The sequence below is a fragment of the Equus przewalskii genome, chromosome 7 (assembly GCF_037783145.1).
Source record: "Equus przewalskii isolate Varuska chromosome 7, EquPr2, whole genome shotgun sequence".
NCBI lineage: Eukaryota > Metazoa > Chordata > Mammalia > Perissodactyla > Equidae > Equus > Equus przewalskii.
The window spans coordinates 29,179,803-29,194,582 of record NC_091837.1 but is presented as its reverse complement, the minus strand read 5'-3'; the positions used below and the strand labels follow the sequence as shown (position 1 = coordinate 29,194,582).

General features: G+C 54.5%; 1 protein-coding gene across 31 annotated transcripts in view; it reads left to right on the top strand.

The window, feature by feature from the left end:
- Nucleotides 1–14,780, top strand: part of RIMBP2 (RIMS binding protein 2) — a 250,446-nt gene that overhangs the window by 189,977 nt on the left and 45,689 nt on the right. For all 31 annotated transcript variants that reach the window (XR_011541897.1, XR_011541896.1, XR_011541895.1 and 28 more), the window contains 2 exons: nt 9,779–9,983; nt 14,292–14,437. Coding sequence is in view for 27 of the 31 variants with exons in the window: in XM_070627332.1 (XP_070483433.1) it covers nt 9,779–9,983; nt 14,292–14,437 (351 nt within the window). In the remaining 4 variants the exon portion in view is untranslated. The remainder of the gene's footprint in view (nt 1–9,778; nt 9,984–14,291; nt 14,438–14,780) is intronic.

Here is a 14,780-nt window from a genome sequence, read left to right as displayed (position 1 = left end):
TGGCTTCCTTCTTCCCACTAAGAGGCAGCTGCCTTTCTCGCCACCCAGAGGAAGAGGAGAAAGTGAGCTGTCCCTCAGAACAGGGTTTTGAGTGTTTTCCAAAACTCTGAGTTTGATCATGAATGCGCAGAAGGGATGGCTTTCCCCGCTTCTAGACGAGTGGCTCTCAAAGTGGGATTCCCAGACCAGCAGCAGCACCTGGGGGCTTGTTGGAAATGCAGATTTTTGGGTCCCGCCCCAGACCTGCCGAATCAAAACTCTGGAGGAGAGACCCAGAAATCTGTGTTGTAACCAGCCTTCCGGGTCCTTCTGGTGCAGCTGGTGTTTGAGAAGCACCGTTTCGAGAGTCCACTAGGCTAGTCACAGGAAGGAGAGCATATTTAAAGGAGCGAGCCCCCTGGGGGTCTTGGCCAATCCGGGGTTCAGCACCTTAGTAACCTGAGCCTCCACCCCTCACCCCACCTTCCTTCCCCGGAAGGGTTGACAAGAAGCCACAGGTGTGAAATCCTGCCCACCAGCTCCTCACAGAGCAGTCGGACGCGCGCAGTGTGGTGGTCATTTGGGGATGCTCGTGCTCTGGGAGAATGTGGCCCATCCCACATGGCAGCTGGTGACCTCCTTCAGTCAGATATTCTGCTAAGCAGAGCAGCCCACTTTTCTGGGTTGTTTAGATATAACATAAACAGCTAGATATAACACAGAGTTCCCAGATAAGGGTTATCTCAGGAAATGTGCTGAATCAAAACCCCTCAAAACAGCCATATACGCAAATCAAGTTCCATGCATGTTTCTAAGCCCTGCTTTCTGATGAATGAATGGCCAGGATGTTGGGGATGAGAGAGGGGAGGTGTCTTTATTCCTGGTCAGGGTACAAGGAGAGCGGTCCCAGCACCCGGGGAATAACCTGGGCCAATTTGGGGCTCAGTGAAGAGAGGAGTCAGGAGTGAACTGAAAACAGAAGGCGCTGTTCCAGGATCAGGACGGAGAGCTCTGTTTGTGAACCAAAGAGCCGAGAGAAGAGATTGCTTCAGACTCTGGTAGTTAAGCAGCTTCCTTGGCACTTTGTGAAGGGGCTATTTCAAGACAAAGAAGCGAGGGAAAATAGTAATAATAATAATAAACAATAACAGTGACAAGGGTGACGTTTAGTGAACACTTACTCTGCCAGGCACTGTGCTAAGGTGCAGCTAAGGGATATCTAAGAGATGGTACACATATTATCTCGCTCAATCTTCACAACAACCCAGGGGAAACTGAGGCACAGTTGGGTTAAATGACTCGCCGGGACCTCACAGCTAGTAAGGGGCCAAAACTGGATTCAAACCCCGGGAGTTTGGCTCCAGAGTCCAAACCCTCAACAGCTGCCTTTCAGCATGGCTTCCCTTGACCTCAGGATCCTGACCCCCCACCCCTCCCCTGGGCAGCAGGGTCCGCTCTATAGTCTGCCAGCAAAACTATACCAACAGTTGAACTGCGAGTCAGCTCGAGCAGCGGCTAGACTGGGAATACTGCCTCCTGTGGCGGGTGCTCAGTAGCGGACGATAGCCTACATCACTGGGTGACCATGCGCCAGGCACTGGACTAGTCAGATCGAACCCTTCAAACCACCCAGTGAGTTTGGTATCATCTCACTGATTACACAATCAGGCACAGACACTGAGCCGCTTGCCCAAAGACGCACAGCTGGTAGGAGCAGAGCCGAGCCCTGAGGACAGGCGGTCCGCCTGCTAACATGTCTGAAGCCTCTGAGAACAGTGTCTGCAGGGAAGAAATGCCCCTGTGACGATAGTGCTTGCAAACGAGCGGGGTCAGGATGGGGAGCTCGGGCCCGTGGCAGGGAGCGTGGCCCGTGGCGAGCTTGCTCCTGCCAGGTTGTCAGTGCCGTGCACTTTGCGTGTGCGTTGGGCTGCTCTGTGCTGATTCTTCAGGGCACCTTCATGGGACTTCATTCCATCTCTCCCCAACGCTTGTGGTCGTCTCCTCGAGCAAGGGTCAGCCCTCACTCGTCTCAGTGGGGGCGCCCGCGCAGCTCCTTCCATCCTGGGGTCTCTGAGGAGACTTCCAAGAGCACACAGGCCTCACCCCGAGACAGGCATGGGGTCTCCCGAGGCGAGGATCCCCCATCCGGCTGCACTGTGACTTTCGTGGGCCCTGGGCCCCTTTGTTTTCATGGGCCCCCTCCTCCATAAAAATATTAAAAATTATATTTTACATCTGTGTGGGTGTAAAGATGAGTCTAATCCAGGTTGGACTCCTTATGATGTATTCATTATCATTATATTCACTTTTTTCTTCTGGTTTTAAAGGAAATTAAAATGAAAACGCTTCTGTGGGTCCCTACCTGTATTGTGGCTCCAAGCACAGTGCTGCTGGGCCTAAGTGAGTAGTTGGCCCTGCCAAGCTGGTGTGACGATGCTCGATGGTCATTTGGCGAGTGAACGAGTGTGGGTGAACGGAGCGGTGAAGCAGTGCAGCATTTGGTCCCCTCAAAAAGGCGACCTTGGTTCTCAGGTGTGTTAGTGAGGTTGGGCTCAGGCGTGCTGTGGTGACAAACCCCACATCTCATGCTTAACACAGAAAGGCTCATTTCTCGTCAACAAGGTTCACAGCAGGTCCGGGAACGCCCCACAGAGCTCCCCTCCAACTGGTGACTCAGGGATCCAGGCTCCCTGTCACTTGTGGCTGTGCCACCTGGAGCACAGGGCTTCCTGGTTACTGTGGCAGGGACAAGTGGCACAGAGGGCTCATATCTGCTCTTCTGTGCCTCAGCTACAGAAGTGACAAACGTCACCCCCGTTTATGGGCCATCAGCCAGAGCTGGTGACATGGCCCAACCTCACTGCAAGAGAAGCCAGGAAGTGCGGTCTCCTGGGCCCAGGAAAGGAAGCTGCATGTGGGGGACCCGTGGCCTTGTCTCTGCCGCCTCTGAATCCTAGAATCCTTACAAGACAAGGCAATTTTGACCCTGAAGTGTGACAGAACGTCAGCCACGTTGAGTCTGAGAAGTGAGCAGATAAAGAAGATTTATACTTAATGTTTTGCATCCTGTATCTCTCAGACGTTCTCTCTCCCCCAGGAATTGTGGTGGGCACAGGGTCTTTGCTCCCTGGGGAAGAGCCTCAGCAACCCCGTACCTGTGCATCTTAGCTGGGAGGTGAGGCGGTTAGGGATGGAGAAAGCCTGCAAGCTCTGGGATCTGGCAGTTCAGCCGCCCAACGTCTAACTCTGACTCCGTCTCCATCTCCCTAGCGCCTCCCCTTCCCAGGCCACAATCGGCGCCCGAGGGCGAAAACTGGTCAGTGGGCAGCACGGGAGTTCTGAGGTCCATCGATGAGCGTGCTTATCTGTGCATGTGCTCCCCGTGTGACAAACACAGATCGGTACAGAAGCAGGACAACCAGCGATACAACCCGCAGCTCAGAGTTCACTGTTCTTTAGTGGGACACTTTGATGACATAGTAACACAGGAACCCAAGCACCCGTTTAAGACACTGGTCTCTTGTTAGTGCTGAGTCCAGGCGAGTTATAGCATGCAGAGCGTAACTCAGTGGAAATGTTCACTTAGCAGAGTCTCCCCTGCTCGCTACTTGGTTACATAGCAGTATCAAGCCTGCATTGTCCTGGGAAGATTCCAGAACTCAGAGCAATTACCTGTAAGGACCCTGGAATCAAAGGCCTGTTCAGATGAATGTATAGGGCTTTTCTGTGTGCACTACAGTTGCAGGCAAGAGCCAGAGCAAACATGAGCATTACGCTGAGGTGAAGGGTCTGCCTTAGTTGGGGGCTGCTGTGAAAAAGAGCGGAGAAGCCGCTGTGTCTCCCACGGACGATGAGAAGCGGGGAGCTCTAGTGAGCCAGCACGGGCTCCAGCAAACTATCACAGCTCGCTGAAAACACAAGTCCAGGCACCTGAGGAGCGCGATGGAGCTCGGCTGATGAACTCACGGGTTACTGTCCCTCTGGCAGTGCCGCACACTGAGCCTCTGCCCACGGACGATGAAAGACCTCAACTTCTGCTCATGGAGCCCCTGCACGCCTGCTAGAGTCTGTGCTTACAGTTTGCCGTTGGGTTCTGGAAGGCACGCTTCACCCCATTTTATAGGTGAAGAAACTGAGGCCCACAGAGCTTACAAGATTCACCTCCAGGTCCCCTAATAAGTGAGTGGTGGACCAGGATCTAGTGTCTACTCAGAGCTGGTGCCAGAGAGGCCTGGGCTTGTCCCACCCATTGCTGGGTGTGGGACCTTGGCCTTATTTTCCTCAGTGTACGATGGGCTCCTACCAACTTACGCCCCGAAGTCTCTCCCCATCAGCAATGATGAAACAAAAGAAGCCCCCAGCAGCATCTGGCACACAGTAGGTATTCAGCAAATGAAACAGAGCATCGCAATCCTTATTTACACATAAAGACGCCGCACAGAACACTTTATTCCCAAATCACCCCTACGCAGGGTGCCCCAGTTCTCCTGGGATGCTCCCTGGTCTTGCCTCCTGTTCTAATTATTCACAGCGTCCCTTTACTCTCAAAACTGTCCTGGTTTGGACACTAATTACAGGGCACTGCGCCCTACTTGGCGGCTCCCATTTATGAAGCCCGGGAAGTCAGATGAGAAGACCACATGGAGAATCTTGGGAAAGGCTCGCAGTCACGTCTCTGGGTGTGTTTTCCTTCGTCTTTATAAATACCCACATCCAAATCTGCAAGTCTCTCCTGTTTATTCCGATTATAGTTTACTTGCCTGATGGCGGTACCATCTGTTCCCAGCACGGTCAGGACGCAGTGGCTTCTGAGCAGCCGCCCTCCGCTCCGTTGCTGCAGGTGGCTGGGGCTCTGGGGGCAGAAGCGGGGCTGGAGACGTGCATGCTGCCGGTTTAACTCAGAGAGCGGCTGCCCACCCAGGAGGCGACCCCGCTCTGAGTCCTGAAATAAATATTGACGTTCAAACAAGCCAGCCAGGGTCGAACAATGCAGTTGCTGCTGTCTTTCTGCATGGTTGGAAGCAGTTCCTTCTGCTGGTGATTTGGGGACCATCGCAGGCTCTTAGCCCAGCTGCAGGGCCGGCGTCAGCAACCCGCATCTCCACCAGCTGCAGCTAGGCCCGGGGACTGTTCCTGGAGGCTCCTGCAGAAAATCCTGCCTCTTTTCGGGAAGAGGGAAGCCTGACGAAGCTCACTTATGTGATGGACTTCGGGTTTAATGGGTCCCTGGTTTTCGTCTACTGTCGTTCCAGCTTTATTTTTCCCCCTGAAACTAGTGCGAACAGGAAGCTGCCTGGGTCCTGAGTTGGGGCCTGCTGCTGTGAAGCCATTTCCTCTGATACCCGGAGAAGAAACGGGGCAGGGGATGGAAGAGAGGCGCAAACGACTGGGTGTGATTGGGCACGATTCTTTTTCGTAGAAATCTGAGGTGGAGAGGCTTAGCCATGCCCCTGCAACCTTGCTCCCAGGTCATAGTGAAAGCCAGGCTCACACCAAATTGCCCCACACGCGCAGACGTGTATGAAGCAAATGCGCTGACGAGCAGCCACAAAGTGGTGCATCTGAGGCTGTTCGGTGGCTCAGGGAAGTCCCTCTCGTCTGCGCTGTTGGGAGTGTCCATCACCAGCTTGCCTGGAAGGTGGGCTTGAGGGAAGCGTCTCAGCTTGCCAGGGCCTGGTTCTGGTGGCCTCAGGCAACCCAGAAATCCTCCAAATCAGTGTCTGGACACAGGACGATTTGGAGACCCAGCCTTGCAGGCCATCCCCAAGAACATGCGGGCTAAGGGCTTTGCTGGCCGTATGCCCTAGTCATTCGAGGGTGGGGAGCACTAAGATATTTGAGCCAGGTGACAGATCTTGAATACCGCTAACATCACCCACAAATACCCATTTCTCTCATTCATCATGCTCAGGGAGAAACTGGTAATTTCACCGTTTTTTCCCGCATATTGGCCATACTAATGAGCATGCCTGGGGCATCCATGGAGACACAGTAGCAGATGTCCTGGGGCAGCTTCCTCTGGAGCGCAGGCTTCCTCACGTGTATCCTGACCACCCTGGAGTGGGGTCCTCAGTTATGGCAACGGATGGCTGCAGAGCAGAAGTTCAGCTGCCCGGGACATACACCGTCCATCCCGAAAGATTGTAAATTGTGGGTCCCAGATCCCCCAAGCCCTTGTGGGGACCATCCTGTGTGTGGTGGACTTAGGAGGACACAGCTGGAGGCCATCCACAGGGCCACGAGGGCCGTCCAGCCCAACCTGACCTGTGTTGGGAAGGCTACCCCATCTTCAGCTGAAGCAGAGGCACAAAATGGCAGCCCACAGCCGTGTCCGTCTGGAGATGGGCCTTGTCACCAGACTGTTTATAAGCCTTTGAAATACTTGCAACATTTAACACTGAGAGATTTTACGTTAAAATGAAGATTCCTGCTTCTCCCGGGAACCTGGCAGGTTTGCCCATGATGGGTCTGGATGCATGCTGAGAAGTAGATGCCCCTCTAGACAGAACATACTCGCCTGGGTTACCGTGTGCCCCAGTCTCCTGGGTTTGCCCTGCTCCCCTTCTCTCCTTTTCCTTCCCCACTGCCTCTGTGGACATCCACTTTGCCCTGATGGTTTGACATTGGCTCCAAACCTGCCTGCCCCCAGGACCCTCCCCCCGTCATCATGGCACAACGTGAGCGAGCTGCTCAGAACCGACATGCGTTTCTACCGGCAACTCCTGTGCCAGCTGCTGGAAATGGACGTCACAGTCCCCATCTGTGAAGAGGACCCTGGAACAAAGACACGTTCCCTGGAAGGAGGGAGTGACTGGGGGGGTGCCCTCAGGGAGCTCAGGTCCCGGGCCCTGCCAGCAGTGGGTACCAAGGACATCCAGTAGTAACAGGTGGAATGTGCTGCCGTCTAGCCACCTGTCCGTGACTCCTGGCCTCTCTCCCCGGTCACGACTGAGAGTCCTGCAGGGCCTGGCGGGGAGCAGGCCATCCATCCTCCTGCCTCTCTGTGCTCCACCCACCTCCTCCCCCAGCAACTCAGGTCCGGCAGCTGAGCCTGTGGGCTCTGCTTCAGAGGTGTGTCCGTTCCCTAGCCCGGTCCAGGCTCACTGAGGCTCGGCTGCACTTCATCTGGCCTGATGTCTCCCGCACCAGCCACTCACGCACCACCTCCGTGAATTTTATCGTAGCTGCAGCCACCTCTGTTATTATTTCATATTTTATTTACATCTGTTCGCTTTTAAAAAATTTTTACTTTGAAATAATTTTAGATTCACGAGAAGTTACACAAAAAACACAGATGGCTCCTGTGCACCCGTCGCTCAGTGTCTTAGCTGACAATAGTCCGCTGTCAAAACCAGGAAGCCGACGAGGAGCCACACTCCAGACCTCGTTTGGGTTTCCCCAGTTTTCACACTCACTTGTGTTTTTTCCTTTGGCGTAGAGCTCTGTGGGATTTAATTGCACGTGTAGGCTCATGTGACCGCAGTCAGGAATACAGGTGGCGTCATCACCCCAAAGATGCACCTTCGTTACCTGTTAATAGTCACACCTCCAGCAGCCCAGCCCTGACAGGTGTTCTCCTTCACGGTGATGTTGTCATCTCAAGAATGTTACTTAAGTGAAAAGTCAGTCTGCTTTTTAGTTGGGTCATTTTTCACGTGCAGGTGGTATCAAGGTTTGATGTGCCATTGCATTGTCCTGCTGCACAATGAAATGAATACGTGGCCCTCAAAACAGCGTTTGCATTCTTCACAAACCACCTGCGTCCTCGCACCCCACCGTTGCACCTGCTGCAATGCGGATGACCCACCTGAGCTCTTCTAATGCCCTCCTTGCCCGAGGCCGGGTAGTTGGCAGCTGTTCCACATCTGAAGACCCTGCCTGTGCCCCAAGGGCCTACAGCTCTGCCCTGGGGCACACTCACGACTTGGGGCTGAGCGGGGAACGCCAGAGCCCTTGGTCTCGAGGCTTGTGATGTCACCATCCTGCTCTGGGGTCAGAGCTGCTCCCTGGGCGCGTGCGTCTCCCCGACAGAGCAGGCTCAGGCAGGAGGCCGATGCGGCCTTCTCCACATTCACCACCTGGGCCTGGGGTGCCCCATTCAGTTCTCTGCCTTCCTCAGGGCAGACAGCTCTCACACCAAGCTCATTCAGCTTTTTAAAAGTAGAATCCTGCTGATTTTTTCAAGAATGAAGAAATTAATTACAGGTTTGGGATTTGTTAGGTTTATTTTTAGAAATCCGTGATCTCAAACATAAATAGCACTTCGTTCTGGACTAAGGAGCTGAAAAGCTTAATGCCCGCGTGGGGGAGAAGGGTGGAGGGGAGGCGGAGGACACAGAAGGCGGGGAAGGAGGGGGGCCTATTGCCGAGCCCGTGAGTCGGGTTGAGGGCCCGTCTGTCCCGGTCCCTGCTCTTCCCGAATCCCAGCCTGCACAGCTGTATTAAACTAAACCTCTACTGAGCGCTGACTCGGTAGCAGATACAGCAGGAAAGACGCAGACATGAATTCTGCCCTCACAGAGCTGACATGTTAGCGGGAGAAGCCAGACAACACACAAAACTAATAATACAGCCAATGGGATTTTCCGTTTACCATCGAGTGAGGAGCGGAGACAAGGCGGGACTCCGTGCACACGAAACCAGCCACCACCATGAGGACATGAAGCCTGCAAGTCAGGGGTCCCCTCTTTTCACTGATTGACATTTATCGACCACTTACTGTGTGCCTGGTTCTGTGCAAAGTATTGAGAGAGTACCAGGGAACCAGACAGCAAAGGCTTGGAGCTTACCATCCAGTCCTGCAGGCTGATGAGAAATAATCAGGGGCTAGTGTAACATCGGGGGTGGAAAGCACCGTGAAGAGAACACCATAGAGTGAAGAGACAGAGGGACCCTCAATACGTCCCCCTGGATGCGGGCGCCCGCCTGTGGGCCAGTGCCTGACACGCTCGTCATGGGAGACAAAGGCTTGCTCCTGCACCGGGCGGGGGGCGGGGGGTTGTGGTCCCTGAGTGTCCGGGGAGGAGAGAGAGGGGCTCGCTCATGCCCACCCAATCTGAGAACCAGCCAGGGAAGGAGCCGCAAAGACAGGAGGGAGCTGGCCGGGCTACTCCCTCCCTGACACGTGTCCCCAAGGGAGGCTTCCCTCTCCCCAGAGCGCCCGAGATGCCTCTGGGTTCTGCAGATGGCAGCAGTGGTGCTGACCAAATCCAGCAGATGGAAGTTTGCTGTCGTTGCTAAAGCGGTGATCCTTGGGGCTCTGCAGCACCAGGGGCGGGTGCCCCTGGAGAAAAATGCACCGTGGGTTAGCAACTGAGCCGTTCCCCCAAGTCCGGGCTGTGTCACGGCCTCGTGCTCCAAATTTGAAACAGCTATGGCGAGGCGTGCCAACCACGAAGTGCCCGGCTGCACGCAGAGCCCAGCACAATCCGCGGCTGGCTGGGATCTGCGTGTTTGCAGGATTCTTGGCACCAGTGGTTTCCCACGCGCACCCTGGGAGAGAACTCGGCCACCCGCCAGCTGCACCGGCGCTTGTGTTATCACTGTTCTCCCTGGAGGTAGGAGGCAGCCCCCGCCACAGACACACACACATGTTTGCACTCACTACACATGTGCACACACACACATACACACAACACACATTCATGTGCACACATATGCATACGTATAATGCCCACTCACATTCACACACACATACACAGCACACATGCATGCACACACCACACACTCTCACAGTCACACACATGTCCCCACCACACGGTGCGCCAAGGTGACACATGTCCCTGCCTCTCCCATGCAGAGCAAGGTGCGAGAGCTGGAGGAGAAATGCCGGACGCAGAGTGAGCAGTTCAGCCTGCTGTCCCGGGACCTGGAAAAGTTCCGGCAGCACGCGGGCAAGATTGACCTGCTGGGCGGCAGCTCTGTGGCCTCCTTGGATGTCCCCACGTCCCCCAGCAAGCCTTTCCCGCCGTACATGAACGGACTAGCCCCCTCCATCAGCAAAGGTAAGCGCCTGTCCCGGCCTCGGCTGCAGTGGAGAAGGGGCGGCCAGCGAGCTGCGCAGGAGCTTATGCACAGCTAGTGTGTCTGATGGCACCTTCTTATGGTACCTGGGGAGAGTGGGCCACCACCGTGGGACTGCGGACGCCAGCAAGGCCAGCCAACGGGACTTGTCGGTTCCGACAAAGGCAGCCGTGGTAACGGCGGGGCGTTGTAATGCTTCCCCGTCACATTTGTGTTTGGGAGGCAGAGTGGGGAGCAGGAAGTCTCACTCTGCGTGACGCGGGGGGTGATTTTTGTCTTAGTTGCAGGCAGGCTGATCAGAGAGGCATCTAACTAACCTTCCAGTCCAGGCGCGGCGGAGTTCTCCAATCAGCCTGGGAGCATCCTCCTGCTGGAGGTTAACCCGACACACAGGTTAATGGAATGCAGGCCCGCGTATATCTATCTGTTTAAAAAGTTGATTTTCTAAAAAAATTTAGGGGAGATGAGTGTCTGAACCCCATTTTGGAATTCCACAAAAGAGAGAGAACTTCCCCATTTCTCCGAGTTCTTATCAGACATGTGATAAGTTCTTTTTGGTGCTTTTTGTTATTGAAACGATGTATGCAGCTCATATCTTGATAAAACCCCCTTCAGTATCATTAGTGGCCTGTAGTTTCCCTTCCTGTTCAGGCATTAGCTGGAGCGCTAAGTGGCTATGTAAACCAGACGGAGGGACAAGAAGTTCTGACCATCCCCCCACACGTCTGAGCACACAGGGCAGCCAGGCCGTGTTCACGGTGTCGAGGCTGCCGTGCTAACCAGATGGCTAGGCCCACGAGGAGCCTCCTGTCATGGGCGGAGACAGACAAGAAGCAAGTGGACAGACGAATGACCAGGGGGCCTCCCACCAGGCACAGGCGTGAGGACAGGGTGGTAAGATCGAAAGTGACCAGCGCAGCTTACCTGTGGTGGCCAGGGAGGGCCGCTTCTGGGAAACGATGTTTGAGCTGTGAACCCTGACAGGTGAGAAGAGATAAGACAGTTTACATTCTTACCGGAGGAAAAAGGAGTTTTTGGTTGGGTGGTCCTACAGGGTTGGCCAGTGCATGTTTCTCAGGGTCCCCAAGCCCCGCACACACCCGGTGAGTCCAGGACTCAGCATACACTTGAGCTCCTGGCTCAGTCTGTTACAGAGACACTGGACCGGTACCCAGTGAGAGCATGAGGGAAGAGACGGGGTGTCTGGAGGAATCCATGTGCAAGCATGCTATGCTGTCTGCCTCCCGCAAGGGCCACACAGAGCACCCTCCTCACAGTGAAAAATGCAGCCGCGAGTGTGGGGTGCCCGTTAGAAACGTGGAGCCCAGGGTGTTACTGGGGGCTGGTCACATAGGCACCTCTGCCCAGCATGTGCCAGAATCCCGGACTGCCAGAAGGAAGGCAGAGGCTCGGCAAAACCACATTGTGAACGCAGCCTAGTTACAGTGAAACCCCTCATCGGTTAGGGAGCATTGTAGAAGCTGAGTTCCCGGACTCAGCCCTTCTAAAGACAGCAGCCTCGGGCCTGCTATGTGAACTCTCTTCTGCGAGGCACGTCAGTGTTCTTCTGGGGAAAGCTCAGGGGTCAGTGGAGGGAGAGCAGAGATTTACCTGAGTGACTCAGTGTCGAGATCGACCTGGAAGAAGGGATCTGATTCATGACAGTGGAAAATGGACCCTGACTAAGAACCAAGCAAAACAGGACTGCGTCTCTGCCAAGCTGAGTGCTCAGGTCTCGGCAGAAGAACAGGTTTGTGCCAAGGCTTCCGTGTAGCCACTGGGAGGTCATCATCCTAACTGACCTAGCTCATTTAGTTAACTGTTGCCTCGCCCCACACTTGGCGCAAGGCCCCTGCACAGTTGGCGTCATCCTTACATCATCCTTGCTGTGCTGGCATCGCTTATCAGTCCTCGGGAAGAAGCCTATGAGAGAGCTTCCTCCGGCCATCCTGAGACCTCCCCAAGGTCCTTCCTGGACTGCACAGGGCAGGGATCCCTTTAACGGTGAGCGCCACCCGGGAGCTCAGGCGCTGGCTGGGCTTCCCTCTTTACACAGTCCGAGGGCAAGAGGCACAGGCAGGGCCAGCACAGGGCCGGAGAAGGCCCCGGGCGGATGTGTGCTCATGCCCTCAGCTCCCTCCTGCCTGAGGCCAGCTTGGCCCAGGGGCTGAGGAGGGCAATGAAGGGTTGATGGAGAGCCCCTGAGGGACTCGCGTTCTGTACAGTGGGGTCACATCTGAGAACAGACAAGGCAACAATTGCACACGGACAGAATTATCCCTGGGGTCTCCTGGGAAGGGAGCGTGTTGGGAAGAGGCACGCCACCTCCCAGAGCCACCGCCTGCACGGCTAGCTTTCCTTCCAGGATTGGAGCTGGTTTTGGTGAAGCACCAGACAAAGTCATTGGTTTGGGCTTAGCGGCCATATTTTCCAGAAAATATGTATCTTGAAGCAGTCGAATCACAAGAGTGCCATGTTCACTCCACGAGGGGCCTGTGGGAGCCAGCGCCACCTAAGGGCATGGCCTGTTTCTGCCTCTAACCTCATATCCACCCAGAGCAGGATGGCCGGGAAAACCCACCACACCAATGAATTATTTTCCTCTAGAGAACTGGATTGTGCAAGTTACATGTGAATGCGAGGGAACTCTGCTATATTCATTCACCTCTGTTGGTTACGTCATCCCACGCTGTTCACCAAGCTGTGTATCAGTCAGGAGGGGCCATGTTCTGCTGCAGTGACAAACACCCCCCAAATCTCAGGGGTTTAAACAGCCACATCTATGTCTCGATCATGCTCCATGTCCTTCTCAGTCTGGCTTAGGGACTTGGATCCACGTTGCCTTCCCTCGGCAAGGCTAGCAGACAGAGCCTCCTCTTTCTGGAATGTTCTGTTGCAGGGGAAAGGTAACAGCAATTGCACGCCAGCTCAAAAAAGCCTCTGCCCAAAGCGGGACACATCACTTCCACTCATGGGTCTGTGGCCAGGGCAAGCCTGAGCAGGGGTCTCTCTCCATCACTTGGAGAGATGAGAGCAAGTCAGGTCTGCAGCACTAGGAACCCTGCAACCAGGCTCTGTCCTAGGCTGGTCTTCTGAGGCTTCTGGGAGTCGACTCATTCAGTAAGTGTTTCCTCTGCACCTGCTGTAGGCCAAGGCCTGCTGTGGGCACTCGGGCTGTATGCAGTGACCAGAGCAAGACCCTGCTCTCTGAGATCTGACTGCCCAGCAGGGGACCCGGGCCTATTTCAGCATTGATTCTCTGTCTCAGTGGTGCATTCTCACTGTCCCCTTGGTCAGGCTGGAGCCGGGGGCTCTGTGGTAGGTGGCTTCTGCACAGCCATTGTTGGAACCCCTCCCACATTGTTTTGCATCATGTTTCAGTTCCTGATTTGGACTCAGTAAGTCGTGTTCTTCAGGGAGGCAACCCCGTGATGGGACAGTTACACCCAGGGAGGAGCATCTGCAGCCCACTGGGCTGGGAGCTCAGGGAAGGGAAAGAGCTGCTTCTGGGTTTCCCATCTCATCCTAAGGAGGGTGCCTGACTTCAGTCCGACAGTCGAGGCCAGCACTGGTCACATGCCCCATTCTCCCTCCAGGCGAGGGCAGGCCTAAGCGGCCCTCTCAACTCTGAGAGGAAGGGAGGGCAGAGAACTACTTTGGTCCTTATACGTCTCTTATAAGAAGTATTTTTAGCTATAAACCAGGCCCTTTGGCCACCCTGTGTATGAGTTAGGACTCTTGGTCATAAGTAACAGCAAAGCCAACCTAACGTGGTGTGAGTAAAAAGGAATTTATTTATCATATAAAGTAGATGAAGAGTAGGTGGGTTTAGCTTCAGGAACAGCTGGATTCAGGGCTCCAACCATGTCACCAGGATCCAGTTCCTCTCTCCATCTTATGGCTCCTTTTTCTATGAGCAGGCTCTATTCTTGGACAAAGTTTCCTCCTCCTGGTGGTAATATGGCTGCAGCATTACCGAGCCTCATAGCCTCTCACTTGTAAGTCAGGCAAGGGGAGATGCTCTTTGCCAATGACTCCCACTAAATTCCCTCTGATGGTACCTTCTCATCTCACGTGCAACCCCACCATCACCACCAAACAATTGTTATAGCCAGGAGTGGACTCTGCCAGATGGACTGCCCAGAGTGGAGGTGGGGTCAGACCAGCTTGTGTAGACAGATCAAGGCTTATGCCAACGAAGGCAAAAGGCACACTCAGAAGGCAAATGACCAGTGCGCTTTATTATTTTGTTTGTGTCTTTCTCACATTTTTTTGATACTCGTGGCCAGGTCAAGAGAGCTCTATTGGAAGCCGCGCTGCGATTGGTGAATATATCCGGCCCCTCCCGCTCCCCCGTGACAAGCCGGAGCCTCTGTCTGTCAAGCCCACCTTTCTGTCAAGATCCAGTAGCCCAAGATGCAGATTTGAGCCAGACGTGAGTCCTGTCCTGGCAGAGGGCCCACTGGCCTGTCTGTGCCATGATGTCTGGGGTGACATTGAGCATCCTCCCTCGTTCTTTCTTCCTCATCCTCTTCGTCTTTCTTCCTTCTCCCGGCTTCTTCCCTCACTCCCATTAATTCTCTCAACCAGTTTTCACGGACCACCTACCATGTGCTGCCCGATGTGAGGGCTCCCCATGAACAGACAGGTAAGGTCCCTGCTCTCATGGAGATGCTGTTCTCCTGGGGAGACAGATGATAAACAAGTCAACACTTAAAAAGTCAGGTAACAGCGAGTGTTGTGACGACGACACAAGCCAGTGACCCAGAGTGATGAGG